Below are 17,179 nucleotides of genomic sequence, written 5' to 3'. Positions count from 1 at the left end.
GAGATGGTGTTGGATATTTTGCAGAGTAAATGAAGTGCAGTGGAATAATGCAGCACAGACCCGTGTGTGTGTTTTAATGTCTTAAGAAAAACTTTACGTCAAAATTAGGGAAGGGATTACATGGAAAGAGAACAACCAGCAGTCTAGCTAGCTCATCTTTCTAGTTCTGATCTGCTCCGTCTTATTTCTTTGTTCCCTCTGACCCTAAGAAGGAAGGCATGGAAGTCCACCCCCCTAAAGCTCCACCCCTTGTCTACTTCCAGAATAGCATGAACTATCTCCAATATATTGATTAGCCAGTAATCAGTCTTAAGAATAAAACCTCCCCCTTTTGGTGGGAAAAATCTACCCTGTACCTAATTGGTTCTATGCTAAACTTGCTGTTATTAGCTTGCAGAAACTTCAGTTTAACCCTTTCATGACTGAAGTGATGACACTTGAAAAAACCCAACAGGTGGTCATCCAGGGATTTGAGAGTAGGATCTATGGATGACACTCAAATCTTTCCTTCCTATCAGAATCCAGGGACACAGTGAGAGCTCTGAACTGATGCCAGTGATGAACTGGTTAACGACAAACAAACTGAACCTTAGCCTAGACCAAGTTAGGAATATCTTTGACTGGGAACGTGCCTGATCCAGAGATGGGGGTACAGCCCATGTTAGATAGGTGGCACTCCCACTTTAGATCAAGGCTCACAGCTTCACTGCAGTCTTGGAGCCATCGTCACATTGAGGTGTGTTGGACAGGAACACATTTTACCCACTAGATCACCGGTTCTTCCTGTTCCTGCAGAATTGCCTAGCAACAGGAATTCATGCCTTCATTATATCCAGGCTAGACTGCTCCAATGCATTCTGCGTGACTCCTTGAAAGCTACTGTTTGTTCAGAACGTGGTAGCCAGATTATGAGTGGGTGGCTAGCCGTGGCAATTGTATTGTACTAATCTTGTGTGTGTTGAGTGCTGTCAAATCACATCCAACTTAACAATGACCTTTTACGGTTTTCAAGGCAAAAGACGTTTAGAGGTGGTTTGCCATTGCCTTCGCCTGCATAGTGAGGATATGACCCTGGACTCCCATCCAAATACTAACCAGGGCCAATCCTGCTTACCTTCTGAGATCTGACCAGGTCAGGCTAGCCCGGGTCAACCAGATTAGGGTAGTTTTACAGCATCTGAATTTGTTACCCATTAGGTTTAAAAAGTCAAATTTAAATTTTTTTTAAATTTAAAATTTAATTTTTTTTAATTTTTTTTTTTACCTTTAAAGTCTTAGAATAACCTGGAAAGGGCTGTCTGTACCTGCAGGAGCCTTCCTGCACATTGGGGTCTTCCTGCAAATTGAGATCATGTGAGGGTGGGTGGCTAGATGAAGAAGAAGAAGACTGCAGATTTATACCCCGCCCTTCTCTCTGAATCAGAGACTCAGAGCGGTTTACAATCTCCTATATCTTCTCCCCCCACAACAGATGTCCTGCAAGTGGGCTCAGGGTGGATCATAGAATAAGTTTTAAAACATAGCAGATGCATATTAAAATTTGATTAAAAACAGTTTAAAACAATATGATTTAAAAGAGGCAAGATCTAAATTTTTATGTGATAATAATATTTGATCACGTGTGTGTTTCTGCCCCTTTACTCCCCAAAAGCCCACTGATTCAAGTTTAGTAGCTTTGCTAGTTCTGGGAGAAATGAGAGTCAAGGCGGTTGCCTAGCAACCCTGACAAGAAAAGTGGCAGGCCATGAGTGGTTTCCTACAGGCCTGATATCATCAACAAACAGCTTGTTTACCCAGTGGTTTGAGATGGCCGCCGGAGTCTTTCACCTTCAGTCGGGATACTGGTATTCTGCCTGATGTGGAGCCCAGGGTGTGGTGTCCCAGGCTTCTTGTTCCCCATTCTTGCCCTTTCTCCCTTAGGCCACAGTGCTGGAGGAGATGCCTCCATTCCCCGAACGCGAATCGTCCATCCTGGCTAAGCTCAAGAAGAAGAAGGGCCCCGGAGCCGGGAGCGAGCTGGACGATGGCAAGAAGGACCCCAACTCCGAAATCAACGGAGGCATGGAGCCCTCAGCCAGCACAGCCGTGAGTGTGGGATGCCAAAGGCAAGGGGCTGGGAGTTGAGGCCCTGAAAATGAGGCTTTGTGCGTTAAGACCAGGATTCTGTGATCACAGGAACAGTTAAGATTTGAGTTAAAGCTGGGAGAACTGGGAAACTGAAAGTTTAAGGCTGCCTAGCAAACTGTGAAGGCAGATCTTGTGCTGTATATACTTAGACATTGAGATCTTCCTCAGAGACCCTTGTCTGTGTGAGAGGCAGGGTGGGTGGCTACAGGGGACAGAGCCTTTTTAGCAAGATGATAGAACTCCCAAAGGTCATGCAAGCTCATGGTATGGGAGGGCTTGTAAAGTCTGTGACAACTGACACAGCTCCTCAGAAGCATCTGTAAGCCCCAAATGTGGTCATTAGTTGCATACCCATAGCCCTACCCAGCAGCCAACTCAAGACACCTTTTAGATGAAGCTGCTGCAGGTACTGAGACACCCTTTCCATCTACTTCCTTGCCCCCCCCTTGAACTAAAGATAAACAGAAACCTATGAGGCACAAGGTAAGTTGGATGACTCCGCCCCCTGTACCTGATTTCAGCAGCAACCCTCTTCCTCTTAACTTTGAAAGACAACTCTGGGAGCTGTTTGATTTTTGCATAGCAGAAGTTAGCATGTCTTTCCCTGTTGCCCCCTCCCCATTTATCCAGAACTGTTGAGGTGGAAATGGCATTTATGTAAATGTGTCCAGCATACATAAACAATCCAACTGCAGTGTCTCATTTTTTTCTGGACACGTTTAGTGCAGGACTAGAGAGAAAGCATGCACCCACAGCGCAGGGCCTCGTGTCTGTTCCTCCACCCCCAAGGTAGGTACCAGGCTACTCGGATTCACTGCTGAAGTTAGGTGTGCACAGGCAGAAGGGCCTTTATCTTGGTTTCTTACTCATCCTTTCTCTCCCCTGCTTCCTCGCAGTCTACGCCGTCCCCATCTGCTGACTTGCTAGGCCTCCGGGCAGCTCCTGCTGCCGCCTCTGGGGGCCCCGCTGGCGCTGGCAGCCTTCTGGTGGATGTTTTCTCCGACAGTCCCTCAGCCGCGACTGGCCTTGTGCCCGGTGCTGAAGAGAACTTCCTTAGGTGAGACAGAGAAACCAGGGCTTGGTCATAGGGAAAGGATCTCTCTCCCCATCTGCTGTCTTTTGGGGCCAAGACGGCAATGGAAGTGGCAGTTTGTAGGGGATCCATTGTCAAGAAATGGTTCTCCCCATTGCTTACCGAGAGGACTGTTACCTGCATCAGTTTGACGAAGGGGCTGGGAATGCCATCTTGATCGAAATCACTGTAGGGGATGCAGGGCCTGTTCCTTGCAGGGAGCAGTTTTAACTCTGATCTGTGACTGGGTCGGAGACCAGTGGGGAATGGAGCTGTGTCTGTTTCCTAGAACTACCTTTGCATCTGATGGATTGGTAGGCTAGAAAAGTGCATGTTTTCAGGAAGTTTCAGTTTTCTTTCTGTCTCTTGGCAAGGAATGTGTGTCAGTCCATCTGGCCTTGTCTTGCCATCTTGTTTCTTTCCCCTCTGTGCATGTATATCTTTGTATCCATCTCTCTCTCTCTTCCTCCCCCCCCCCCCTTTGTCTCCTGCCTTTTGGGAATGGTTTTCTCTTTCTCTGTCTCTCTCTGTCTCTCTCTCTCGCTCTGCCTTGGATGAAGCAGTGACTTGGAGCCACCTCCCGAGAGTCCCGCGTCCCTTTTGGTGGATGCTGGCCTGCCTGCAGAGTAAGGGGCTGAAAGTCTCTCTGCTGATGCCATCTTGACCCTCTCTTCCCTGCTAATCCCCCCTTCCCATGCTTTGAGGGTGCCCAGATGAGCCCCTGCTCGTTGCTGGAAGACTCCCACCAGTAGAAAAGAGTGACTTTGCTGCGTATGTGGTTCTGGGAGCGGAGATTTGATTCCAGCACCTGGGGAGGAGGTGATCATGACAGAAATAAATGTTCTATGCAGCTGAGTGGGCTTACAAAAGGGATGTGCTCGAGCAAGGATGTAGCTTCTCTTGGGTACTTGGCAGGCAGATGGTGAAATGTCTGTAGAATGGAAGCGAGTGGCCCAGGTGAAATGACTTTACATGGAATGAATGAACACCACCCACCCACCCTGATTGTAATGGTGGATATTTACATATTAAGCTGCCTTATACTGATTCAGACCACTGGTCCATCAGAGTCTGTGTTCTGTTCACGTTGGCAGCAGCTCTCCAGGGTCTCAGGTAGCGGTCTTTCACATCACCTATTAGCATGGTCCCATTAACTGGAGGTGTTGGAGATTGAACCTGGGACTTTCTGTGTGCCAAGCAGATGCTCCGTCCTGAGCCATGGCCCCTCGTGAGAAGGTTGTGAGAAGGACTTTCTTCTCAGGCATTCTCTGCTGTGTCCCACAACTCCACTTCTGGAGAACATTCTTAGAATGGCATATAGGAAGGAAAAGTCTTTGAGTAGACTTCTGTCGAAGCCCTAACCTAATGTTAGGGATGTGGTGGTGGTGGGGAGATCTGTATTGCCCACATACAAGGATTTGAGAATCCAGGGAGTGGCTAGGATTTCAGGATGCTGAAAGACGATAAGCGGGTTCAAGGTGGTGGAGGGTGCTGAAAGACGATAAGCGGGTTCAAGGTGGTGGCTGCCAGGACCTCCTAGACGGGGACAGATATGGGTCCTAGGCAGTGTTCCCTCTAAGCTGCAGAGTCTTGTGAGCTAAAATTCTACTTTGTGAGCTACTGCATAAATCAGTGTGCTCTGGGGTCATCCTTCCTGAGCTAAGAAAAAAATGTGTGAGATGGAGGCTAAAAATCTGTGAGCTAGCTCGCGCTATCTCAGCTTAGAGGGAACACTGGTCCTAGATAGTCCTGGGGTCTTCGGGTCAGGGCTTTGGGCCACAGAATGGTAAGTGGAGTTGGATTCCTGATGATTGAAAGTCAAGGGTTCCAGATTGCTCGCAGACAGGATTTCTTGATCAGAGGGGACGTGCATCTGTGTGAACATTCTCAGACCAAAGCCGCAAACCTCGTTTTGCTCTCAGCTGTTCAGAAGCTCCATAGGAAGGGTGCTCCGCCGTCTTTCCCTCCTGCTTCTCCCTGGCTACGTTGCATGCTGCCTCTGTGTGTGTGTGTGTGTGTGTTTTTCTCTACTTCTTTCTGATACTAACATGGTGCTGTGTCTGGGTGACTCACCTTTTCTGCTCTTTCTCTCCTCTCTCCCCACCTCCTCCCCCTGTCCAACTGCTGGCCCCTTCGCTTTATCCCCCTCCCCTCCCCACCTTCAGCTCAGGGGCTGCCGCTTCTGTCTCTGAGGACCCCGCTTTGCCTATTGCTGAGGCTGATGACCTGCTTAACAAGTAAGACCCTGGTGTGTGGGGGCTGGGGCTTCTGGATGTGGGGCAGGGGGAGGCGGGTTGAGAGCCACTCCCCCCCAAAGCCAGAAGGGGGAGCCTTCCTCGACCATCAGGCTGGTCTCGTTCGTTGGACTCACTTCACATAGCACTGTCTTCCGTTGCATCCCACAATTCTACTGCGAGAGAGTACTCCGGAAATAACATTTGGGAAGGGAGGAATGTTGAATGGGTTGTTGTTGGTGCATCGATGGGGCCTTCAGACAATGGGAGGACAAGTTTAGGTGGCTGTGTGTAATAAACAATGACTCACTGGTAGCAGTGGTGGCGGAGGGCAGGGGAGGCTGTCGGCATAACAACCCTAAGTACGGGGAGGAGGCATCTGACATCAGCTTTTCCTCGCTTCCAACCACCTCTTTGCGGCCCCTTGCAGGTTTGTGTGTAAGAATAACGGCGTGCTCTTTGAGAACCAGCTGCTGCAAATTGGGGTGAAGTCTGAGTTCCGACAGAACTTAGGTGAGTGTTTCCGGATAGGTCCTGGGTAGGTTTGGTACCATGGGCAGTTTTTGAGGGGGCTGTGCAGGACCCTGAGGAAGAGAACTCTTTTTGGCAGTGCAATAGGGGAGGAGAGACACCAGAAGGAATCTGGTCGTGAGATCTCCATGTTTTCACTTTGGGGGAGCACTCTTCTGTTCCTAGAAGGAAGAGGTAAATAGCGTAAGCCATCATGGAGCCTGGGACTGGAAAAGATAACTTGATGGGGCTAATGTAACCTTTGGCTTATACTGATACTTATGGCTTTTTTTGTAGCAGGAACTCCTTTGCATATTAGGCCATACGCCCCTGATGCAGCCAGTCCTCCTGGAGCTTACAGTAGGCCCTGTACTAAGAGCTCTTGGCTACATCTGGGGTTTGTGGCCTAATATGCAAACGAGTTCCTGCTGCAAAAAAGCCCTGCGTAACTGTGGGAGTGAGTGGTTTGGTTGTCATCTGAAACCATGGCTTTATGAAATCGGTGGTTATTGTGATTGTGTCAACCTGTGGCACTCCACTAACTATGGTCAGTTAGAGTATATCAAACCAAAGTCTGAAACCATGGCTTGAAGTTGTTATGTGTCCTTCCCCACCACCAACCAAACTTAGCCTTTGCTGTAATTTCACGTGACATATGAGCACAGTCATCTTGGCTTATTCTGTGGCCGCCACCTTCATACAGTCTCACAAAGCTACCTAAATGCTTAGATGGAACAAAGGCAGTGAAAATTGCCCTCGTTGAGGCAAACCAGAACTTGAGGGAGCCAGTGGTTAAAAATCTAATCCTGGTTTTATGTTATGTCTAAGCAGAGCTAGGGCATCTAAGGGTCACTGTACAAATGCCGTGTTTTCTGATCTCCGGTGGAACAGCCTTTTAAAAACTTGTGCTGTCAGTTGAGCCTTCTGAGGGTTTTGTCTCTCCCCACCCCTTGCAAAATAGTCCAGCTGTCTGGACTACCCAAATGATGGGTTTGAACTCCCTGGCGTGATTTGCCAAAAGGAAATGCTGAAATATTACTGGGTTCCCATGTCAGGGTAAGGGCTAGAGGGCATACGATACAGCAAAGCAGGTCTGGGTATGCTGTGTACCTGGATGGAAGAGAAGGGCATCTTATGAGTGCCACCTTGCATTCCCTGATGAAAGAAATGCTGGATTACAGTGCAATAAAGAAAGAAACAGGTTTCCATCCATCACTGGTTTTGAAAATAGAGCTGAGTAAACTTATCAAAGCTGTTATGAGGCCTCATTGGTGGTTCTGAAACCTCATTGGTTGGTCCCTAAATTCAGGAAAGGGCTTTCCTCTGTTATATGTCCTTTTGGTTATAAAGCAGCTGTGTTGCAAAATATTAAGTTATTAGTAGGTTTGTTTTTATTGGATTTTACATTTTTAATCCCAGCTAAGGAGTCCCCTCCCCCATTTTCTCCCCACAACAACGCTTTGAGGTAGGTTAGCTTGAGAGGGAGTGATGGTCTGCAGCAGGTTTCCTAGTGAGCTTTGCAGCTGAATGTGGTTTTGTTTGACTAAAATTCTAACCACTGTAGTGTAGGAGAGATTTGAGTTTTGGGAACCTGGAGAGAGATTGTGAGCAGAAAGTAAGCTTAGTGAGATTTGTGTGGTGGGGGACAGGGTTCTTCGGTTTCTGTCACTCTCTCTTTCAATAGTGTGGTGATGAAATGTTTTTGAAGGGCTGGTGATTAGAGAGCATGGTGCATTCTACACCAATGGTGGCCAAACTTGGTTAATGTAAGAGCCACATAGAATAAATGTCAGATGTTTGAGAGCTACAAGACATAAACATCAGGTGTTTGAGGGAGGGAGGAAAGGAAGGAAGGCAAATAGATGGGGAGGGAGAGGTGGAAAGAAAGCAACTTTAACTTTAAGTGCATTTTCCAGGCCACCAGCTGGCTTCAGTTGCATAAGAGATTTGGAGACAAATGCCTTCGCCAAGCCAGCAGATGGGGTGGTGAGGGCTTCAAGAGCCACAGTTTGGCCATCCGTGCTCTACTACACAATAACAGTGTCTGCTTTCAACTCCCTCAGGCCGAATGTATCTCTTCTATGGGAACAAAACATCTGTTCAGTTCCAGAGCTTCACCCCTACAGTCAGCTACCCAGGAGACCTGCAAAGCCATATCCTTTTTGTGTAAATGTCCATGGCGGTGCCTCAGGGTGGGTTTGAGGCATGAAGGGGCTTTGGCTCTTATTCACAGGACAGCGTCATCTTCCTTAACCGCCGCTTCACAGCTCAACATCCAGACGAAAGCGGTGGAGCCCCTGGTGGAAGGGGGCGCTCAAGTTCAACAGGTCTTGAACATCGAGTGCCTGAGTGACTTCACGGAGGCCCCCCTCATCAACATAAAATTTCGGTACTGATCTTCAGCGCCCACAGGAGGGGAAGAAAGAAAGGGGGTTCGCGGGGTAGTCTGGTGTGGCAGGACACGTCTGCAAGGGCTGAGTACGTCTCTGCGGGTTGATACTGAGACAGGATCCAATCATGGTTGGGAAAGCTACAGAATTTGGGCTTCCATTTACACTGAGCTTCTAGTCCTTAGTATTATGAAGTATAGATAAACAAATGGAGATCTGTGGGATGGTTCCAGTATTCATTGATTGCATCTGCCTTTTGTCCCTGTTCTCTCCCTTTTTTCTGTTAGCCTCAATCCTTCATCAGTAACAGGGAAACGGATCAGGACCCCCTTGATCCAGTGCTGTATTCCTCATGAAATGAAGTGACGGTGGTGCTGGGGAGAGTGTGCTATTTCTTCTCTACATTTTAATGGCTGTCTCCCCCAATTTCCATTAGGTACGGCGGAACACTGCAGAATCTCACGCTCAAGTTGCCTATCACCGTCAACAAGTTTTTCCAGGCGACAGAGATGCAATCACAGGATTTTTTCCAGCGCTGGAAACAACTCAGCCTGTAAGTAGGGGTGTGGGAGGGCAGAGAGAGTTGAGTTCAGGCAATCCGGTACGCATTTAAAAATGGGGGCTTGTAAAGTGAAGGAAGGGGAACGTGAGACCCTCTTTAATAAACATGGAGTGTTTCACCACCTTTCGTACCTCCTTTTTTCTCTTGGCTGGCCCTCTTATAAGTCCCATATTAATCCAATCCCTGAGTTTAAGATGACACCCTCCTCTAAATATTACACACAATGTTTTTATTGCTGCTCATCAGTGTAACTTAATCGTGAATGTAAAATTTTTTACCCTTGATAGCACACCTGGGGGGAGGGACTAGTTTTCCTTTTGAGTAAATGGAGATTTTGGTTGGCTGTTGGAATGGATAGACCTATTTAACAAAGGCACAAGGACTGTAATGCCCGGAATTTCAAATAAGTGACATTGGGCTGTACTCTTGAAGAATATGGGACTTCTGAGTAGACCTTATTAGGATTTCTCTTGTGGACTACTGAATGCAGGGTGTGTGTATTTTTTTTGCCTTGACCACCCTCACACATGTTTAGATGGAGAGGAGCTTGTAGCCGTCTTTCTCTCAGATTGATGCTACGGAATCAAAATGGTGCTAAACCAGGGCCTTACATGTGGGCACGACCCAGTGGAGAGAGGAGCTGTTTACTTTGCTTATGTGTATTTTAAATGGTACTGCAGTGACTTCCATCACATTTTGTGTGTGTGTGTAAAATGCCATCAAATTGCAGCCAATTTGTGGCAACCCTATAAGGTTTTCAAGGCAAGAGATCAATAAAGGTGATTTGCATCACCTGCCTCTACTTCCTTGATGGTCTCCCATCCAAATACTAACCAGGGCCAGTCCTGATTAGCTTCTAAGATGTGAGGAGACTGGGCTAGCTGCTGTGTTTCCTGGTAAGTGGCTGAGGTTCAGGAAGCATAGCCCCAGGTTTTGCATAAAGAGAAACATGGGCACGGAATCACAAGTCCCTTCTCTCCCTCCCCCTGCAGGCCACAGCAGGAAGCCCAGAAGATCTTCAAGGCAAACCACGCCATGGATTCAGAAGTGACCAAAGCCAAGGTGAGCATCTTCTGCCTCTTTCTTTCCCCTCTCCTTCTAAAACTGACATCTTTGCAGAAGATCGGGTAGTGCCTGAGCTCCAAATTTTAAATGGCACATTAACCGAGGGCAGATTATAGGCAGAGGAGCAGATGACAGTGTTTGCTTTCCATGAGAAATCACTAGAGCTGATGCCTGTTTGCAAAGTTTTGCAACTGATCCACTTTGTTGTGACGGTTTAGAGATGTTCTCCTGTCCTTGAAGAAACCTTTGGGTGAAACGAGCACCTCAGGCTAGCTGCTCATCATTGGGAATGGAACAATTGATGTTTAAATAAGGTTTACTTTGATGTGGAAAGCAAACATTGTTTGAGTGTGCAACTATTAGAGCGTCAAGCCTTGAAGAAGCATCATACAGCAAAACCTCTTTGGAGGAACTGAATGACTCTGCCTTAAGGAATCAGAGGACAGTTTTTCCTGAAGGGACTTATGTTATACTGGCTTTGTAACATTTTGGATTTGGGGTATTTGATTAAATTTTGTAAAATTGTCATGTGTTTTTGGAAACCCTTTTGAAATACAGTGAGCATCTTGATATGATTACACAAGAATTATATATGGATTTTTCTGATGCATGGATCTTTAGTGGAATTATTAGGAATGTGACCATGGTGTATTTGTTTATCATTGTGGCTGCTTTGCACAGCCTGCCCCAGAGCAGCAACAAGGGACTGAGCCCATTTCCTTAGTTGGGCTCACTAACAGGAAGAGGATGGGTGGGCATCAGCTAGGCTACTGCTGGTTCCTCATCCTCCTGAGCCAACAGCACTTCCAGGCAGCCAGTAGGAAGGAATGCTTGGGGAATGCCCCCCGCCTCATTTCAGGCAGCTGGTTCAGCATGGGGCATCAAGGACCGAGGCAGTCTCGGGGGCCGGCAAAAGAAAGTCAGTGGGAATTGTCTCGCAGATGGGGGATATGGGGGAGGGCAGTTGGGAGGAGGCACTGGATGTTTTGCTGAGCTTCCCCCACCCTTGCACACCTGGAACCAGCACTGCATAAAAGCTACTATTTGGTATGCCAGGTTTCCATTCAACTAAACAAGGTATCGCTGGTCTCATTTCCTGCTAATGATAGCTTCAATCATGTTCTAACTGTCTTTAATGGCCTTCTAAAAAGCCACTAAAAGCTTTTTGCCTCCTAAACGGCACATTATCTCTCCAGGTAAGAAACCACCTCTTCCTTTTGTAGTCCTAAGAAAGGGTGCCATCCCATGAGGTTTTGCAGTACGTTCAAATGTATTTTGGTCAACCTGTTAATTGCTTGCATGTGTAATATCACCACAGCAAATTGATCTTAAGTTTCTTAACTCTGTTGGCGCTTTACCAAAGACACTGAACTGTGGTGGGGCTTCTTTGTCACGTTTCCCTGTGGTCGGATCCTGCCACCATTAATATTTATCTCCGGCCTTTGTTGTCTTCTTTGAAGGGCTGCATCTGTACAAAAGTTAGGAGGATTGGGAAGAGTGATCACGAAGCAAAGGAAATGGATGGGACTGTGTATTGTATAAATTGTGGGAATTTGCATAATTCTACCTTTTGGCTGGAATGTTGTTGGGGTTTTTTTGTAAAAAGTGTTAATAAAGCATGAGAGAAGAGGGTCCTGGGTATTGGGGCCAGGCTAATGGACAACATGAGAGGAGGGGAAAGAGACTGGGAAAGGAGAAACACCAGGTGACCAGTAACCATTTCATACAGTGGTAAGAATATCATGCTAGGACTGAGGAGGGCCTGGGTTCAAATCCTGATTTTACAGGTTTACTTCAGGGTCTGTTAAACAAACATACACTGGTAGTTAGCTTGCTGCTGAAAAATTTCTGGGGCCTGGGGGCCCAATTTGGATCAGGATTGTGGTGTGTGGGGATGGAGGTTTAACCCTGCCCCCCATGCCAATTTCCTGAGCTAAAAGGACCATGGGAGCTGTCATTTGCCCCGTTGGAGAAACCTGTATATACTGATGGGCTATGCATAAGATTTCCTGACAGGGCAAGTAGCAGCTCCCTGGGGCCATTTCAGGTTGGGGGGCAGGCTCGGTTCAAACCCCCCCACCCCCCCAAGTCTTGGTCCAGATCAGGTCCCCAGACTCTTCAGAAACGAAACTTCAAGCAGGAACTCCCGATGCACATCTGCTTGATATGATGCAGGCAGATTGTGAGTGATACGTTGTGCATTTAGGCGGTGAATGGGCCCAGCCACTGTCACTCAGCCTGTCTTTCCTCACAGTGCTCTTATGAGGATGAAACGGAGAGGAGAACCATGTCCCACCCCCTCCCAGGATCCTTCAAAAAAGAGGGTGGGCCAAAAATGTGGTGGTTGGAATAGAGAGGACTAGCAGTGTAGCATCTTTCTTCTCCCTCTGGTTGAGATAATTATGTCCTGGTTGGAGCATTGATTCTGCAGTTGTATAATGTTCAGAATATTCACATTCCCTTAGACTGTGGTCTGGTCTACACGTGTAGGAGGACAAGGAAGCTTCCTGAAGGTTCTTGAAGCTGGTACATAGGGCATGAACATATGAAGCTGCCTTATACTGAATCAGACCCTTGGTCCATCAAAGTCAGTATTGTCTTCTCAGACTGGCAGCGGCTCTCCAGGGTCTCAAGCTGAGGTTTTTCACACCTATTTGCCTGGACCCTTTTTTGGAGATGCCAGGGATTGAACCTGGGACCTTCTGCTTCCCGAGCAGATGCTCTACCACCGAGCCACCATCCCTCCCCAATGTACTACTTCAAGTATGTGTGTGTGTGAGGGAAATCACATGTTTAAATGCTGTAAAAAACCAAACCCCGTTTCCTGCAAATTAACAGGTATCAAGCTCAATTAGGAACATTTCTTCTTGCTGTATTCATTTTTCTTTTCTAACCCCAGGGAGGATTTTTTTTGTTCTTAACCTGGAGAGCATTTGTTACTCAAATCACTCAAGCACCTCTATAGCTAGCAAAAGCATCCTTCTGCTAGCAAAAAGAAAACACATGTATTGTGGGGTGTTCATTACCAAGATTGTAAACTTTATGTCTACCAGGATTGAGGCAGAGACTGACACTCAAGAGAAATGAAAGGGAATAAGCTTCTTCAACAAGAAAATAAATTTATTAAATTAACAGAAAGAGAAATAAGTTCAGTCAGGTAAAAAAAAGAGGCACTACAAAAAGAAAATAAATGCACACATGAAGTGCAAACACAGTTTAAACCCCTAAGTTTAGCTAGGGAGAAAATAAAAGATGGGAATGGAAGACCTAAAAGCCTGCTTCTTGAAGATAGCTGGGCAGCTCTGGAGAAGCATGACAGAATAGGATGGGAAAGTAGAAAAGCCAGCCATTCAGTAGGAGTAACAGGCTGGGATACAAAACTCGCTACAAACTGGAAGAATGGAGGGATAACTGTTTATACATTTTGCTAAAACTGAGACGGGAAAAGTATCGACATTGGAGTGTGGGAGTGATGAAAAGTTCATCTCTCCAGAGATGAGCTAATTTGAAAAGGGTTTTGTGTGTGTGTGTAGAGGGAAGTTTTCTTCTCTTTACATTACAGGTAAAAGCATCAAGGAGAAGTGTTCCTTTAGGAAGACTGAGAGTTTAGATAGGCAAGTACCAGTGGCTGAATATTTTTATATGATGGAGTACGGGGAGAAATCTTCCTATCCAGCATTTAAGCCTGTTGCTTTATTGTCTTGATTATTTGGGTAGTTATTAAGTCTAGATGATCAGGGAGAGAACCCCTTAGGGGAAAGGCCCTTCAGTTGACTCCCATCAGATATGGCTTTCACATGATTAATGGAGGATTTGCTTTGGCATTCCTTTCATGCCCTCAGTGCGATCCATTGTCATTTTGATCAATTTTATCCATACTGCATTTTTCACAGCTAGGCCCACACTAAGATGTGCAAGTGTACAGGGATCCACAATGGAAGGGGAGTCCTGTGGCATCACATTCAAATAACATTGCCACCCCTCTGCACTCTGAAGTGGTACTATCCATTCTGTCCGATTTAGGAGTTTACCACCTCATTCTGGCCTGAATTTGAAGGGAGAAAGTTCGCAGAGCTAGGACAACTGGCCACAATTCTGTCCTCTCTGTACAATCCAGCCACAGTTCCAGTTCTCTTCTTAGTCATGTCTTTCCTCTTGCCGACTGGCTTCCTCAGCAAAGGGGGCCAGGCGACAGCAGGAAACTCTCCAGCCTCTCTGTTGCTACCCAGGCTCACTTCCTGTCTTCTCTTCCTCCCGCAGCTGCTGGGTTTTGGCAGTGCACTCTTGGAGAAGGTGGATCCAAACCCCGATAACTACGTAGGAGCTGGGATCATCCAGACGAAGGCGCTGCAGGTGGGATGCTTGCTGCGTCTGGAGCCCAACGCCCAGGCACAGGTGAGGCGGCAATGGTTCCCAAGGCCTCTGTCATAGGGACTGGAAGGCTGAGCAAAGGAGAGGAGAGGGGTGTTGGTATGTCAGAGCAGGGGACAGCCAGAAGTCTGCGGCTGGCACAGTGGAGCCGTGGTTAGAGTGTCAGATCAGCACCCACTCAAATCCCCACTCGGTCATGATTACTTGCTGAGTAATTGTGGGCCAGTCACTTGTGGTCAGCCTGACCTCCCTCAGAAGGGTGATTGTAGTGAAGATAAAATGAAACGTAAGAACAGAAGAGAAGCCACACTGAATTAGGCCAGTGGCCCAACCAGTCCAACATTCTGTGTCACACAGTGGCCAAAATCCAGGTGTCATCAAGAGGTCTGCCAGTTGGGCCAGAACTCTAGAATCCCTCCCACATCCCCCCCCCCCCAATCATCAAGGATACAGAGCATCACTGCCCCAGATATAGTGTTCCATCCATACCCTGCAGCTAATAGCCACTGATGGACCCCTCTGCTCATCTTTTTCCAATTTCCTCTTGAAATGGAGGAGCAGGAATTGATATGTATCTCTACCAGGGTTCCCTGGAGAAAGGGCAGAATGGAAATATACTGAACACCATATTTACCCAAAAGGAAGACTTATGTGTCTAACATACTCTCAGGTCATAGTTTACTTATGGCAGCCGCATAGAGTTTTCAAGGCAAGAGACCAACAGAAGCGTTTTGCCATTGCCTTCCCGTGCATAGTGACCCTGGCATTCCTTGGAAATCTCCCATCCACATACTGACTAGGGCTGACCCTGCTTAGCTTCTGAGATATGACAAGACCAGGTCAATGTATGACCCCTCCCCAGTGTTATGCACAAACTTTTTTTATTGCATATATCTGTGGGTTGGATACACATTTAAGCCAGCCCTCTTTTGCTTTATGACACTCTTGAAGAAAAACTACTCTCCCTTTTGGGGAGATTTCTCTGAGGGAAGCTGCAGGGAAAGAAGATGAAATTGGGGGGGGGGGGGGCGGCTGGTGGGGAGAACGTGAAAGCTGTCCCAAGTAGGGGAAATGCTTTACAACAATGTCTGTTCCAGGTGGGTAGCTGTGTTGGTCTGAAAGAAACAGAACAAAGTTAGAGTCCTGTGGCACCTTTAAGACCAACCAAGTTTTATTCAAGGTATGAGCTTTTGCGTGCTCACCTGGTATCTGAGGAAGTGTGCATACACATGAAAGCTCATACCTTGAATGAAACCTTGTTGTTCTTAAAGGTGCCACCAGACCCAAGCTTTGTTAGGAGTGTCTGATGAAAGTGAAACTTGGGGAGGACGGGGAGATGGTTTCAGCTCAGCTAGTTTTTGTGACCTCTCCTTCTCCAAACAGATGTACCGGCTGACCCTCCGTACCAGCAAGGAGTCCGTTTCGAAGCACCTTTGCGAGCTGCTTTCTCAGCAGTTCTGAGGCATCGGCAGCACCAGAGGGAGGGAAGGGAGAAGGTTGTTCCCACACACCGGCTGCCTCTTGTCTGTCCCCTCTGGTTTCCCTCCAAACCAGGGGCCTCTGGAAAGACTGTACTGCTCCCTGCCTGTTGTTGTGATAACCCCTGTGTTCTCGTTGCCTAGCCCGGGCCAGCACCAAGGGGGGATAAGCAAGGAGGGAGCAAAAAAAAAGAAAAGCAGCAGCAGTCCCCAGGTTGGATGAAGTACAATTGGGGGTGGGAGGGGTGAGAGGACATACGTCTGTCATTTCTCCAGGAGTAATCTTCCTCTTGCTAAGGAGGGTGGCCCTTGGATGAAGCCAGGACCCTTCCCACCCCAGAGGCCCGGTCCATTCTCACTCAGGCTGCGGCTGAGAGTTGTGGTCTTAATCCTCACCCGCCCACACACACTCCTGTATGATGTTAGGCCAGCATTTGGGGGAAGGGTTGTTTACAATATTAACCCCTTCTTTCCCTTCACGTCCTTCCTCCGGGAGGCGGAGGCGGCGGAAACACGTCACCTGCTCCAGTCCCTTCTGAATTGGCTGGAGGAGGGAAGGGGTGGGGGAGAGAATGCTTGTAGGGGTTTTTTTGTGTGTGTTTCTTTGCCTTGTGTATTTCCCCCCCCCCCCCCGGGCGGTAGGGGTGCATTCTCCCCTTTCCTTTGTCATAGACCATTCCAGTGTTACAGTGTGTGTATTTCTGTGGGGAAGTAATCTGATTTCGGAGAACAGGCCTGCCTTCCTGTTTTCTTGCGATCACCTCCATTCCACCCCATCCCATCCCGAAAGGAAAGTAAGCTGCACAGTGAGGGGTGGGTGGGGGGTGAGGAGGGAAGATTTGCTCCCCTGGTCCCAGCAGTTTTAATGGGCTCCTTAAGAAGCTGGAAGGAGGGGAGAGGAGCTCTGAACTGCTGCCCCCATGCATTTTGGACAAAAGGGAATGGGGGGAGGGGAGGGTTCAGTTCACGCTAGTTTGGGGGTGTCCCAGCTTCCCATGCTGGCCCGGGCTCCATGTTACTCTGCTGTGTAGGTGTTATCTAGCGCATCTTAGTTTTAATCTGGGTTTTTTGAATGCCTGTAATCTTATCTCCATGTGACTCTAATAAAGCCGTGGGGGCGGGGGAGAGCCAGAATCAAGCCAGGCTGGGCCACCCCCACACCGCTGACTGACCTGTTGTCTCTTGCTGATCTTTTTGTCTGCTGATATACCAGATGAGGTGCAAGATGGAGGTGCTGTCTGCCCCCGGAGCCGAGGTTTGTCCACCTCTGAGCTAGGGGCAGTCGTTTTAAAAGGCTGAATCCACAGCATAGGGGCTTCTAGCCCTTCTCCTAGCTTGATGGCTTTCTGTACAGTTGGAGTGAACATCTC

The 17,179-nt window shown here is 47.7% G+C and overlaps 1 protein-coding gene across 13 annotated transcripts in view; it reads left to right on the top strand.

Annotated features, from left to right (window-relative positions):
* AP2A1 (adaptor related protein complex 2 subunit alpha 1) overlaps positions 1-16,980 on the top strand; it is a 38,844-nt gene extending 21,864 nt beyond the window's left edge. For 2 of the 13 annotated variants that reach the window (XM_060255571.1, XM_060255570.1), the window contains exons 14-23: positions 1,921-2,085; positions 3,024-3,184; positions 5,365-5,436; positions 5,864-5,946; positions 8,007-8,096; positions 8,209-8,332; positions 8,770-8,886; positions 9,888-9,957; positions 14,221-14,355; positions 15,715-16,980. In XM_060255571.1, coding sequence (XP_060111554.1) covers positions 1,921-2,085; positions 3,024-3,184; positions 5,365-5,436; positions 5,864-5,946; positions 8,007-8,096; positions 8,209-8,332; positions 8,770-8,886; positions 9,888-9,957; positions 14,221-14,355; positions 15,715-15,792 — 1,095 coding nt within the window. In that variant the 3' untranslated portion in view covers positions 15,793-16,980. Of the gene's footprint in view, positions 1-1,920; positions 2,086-2,850; positions 2,917-3,023; positions 3,185-3,759; positions 3,826-5,364; positions 5,437-5,863; positions 5,947-8,006; positions 8,130-8,208; positions 8,333-8,769; positions 8,887-9,887; positions 9,958-14,220; positions 14,356-15,714 lie in introns of those variants that run through there. The other 11 variants (XM_060255573.1, XM_060255572.1, XM_060255561.1 and 8 more) reach the window with 9 other exon arrangements.
* Positions 16,981-17,179: the final 199 nt, after the last annotated feature.

Source organism: Heteronotia binoei, chromosome 15 (assembly GCF_032191835.1).
Source record: "Heteronotia binoei isolate CCM8104 ecotype False Entrance Well chromosome 15, APGP_CSIRO_Hbin_v1, whole genome shotgun sequence".
NCBI lineage: Eukaryota > Metazoa > Chordata > Lepidosauria > Squamata > Gekkonidae > Heteronotia > Heteronotia binoei.
Note: the sequence above shows the minus strand (reverse complement) of the source record. Positions and strands in the feature narration are given on the sequence as shown.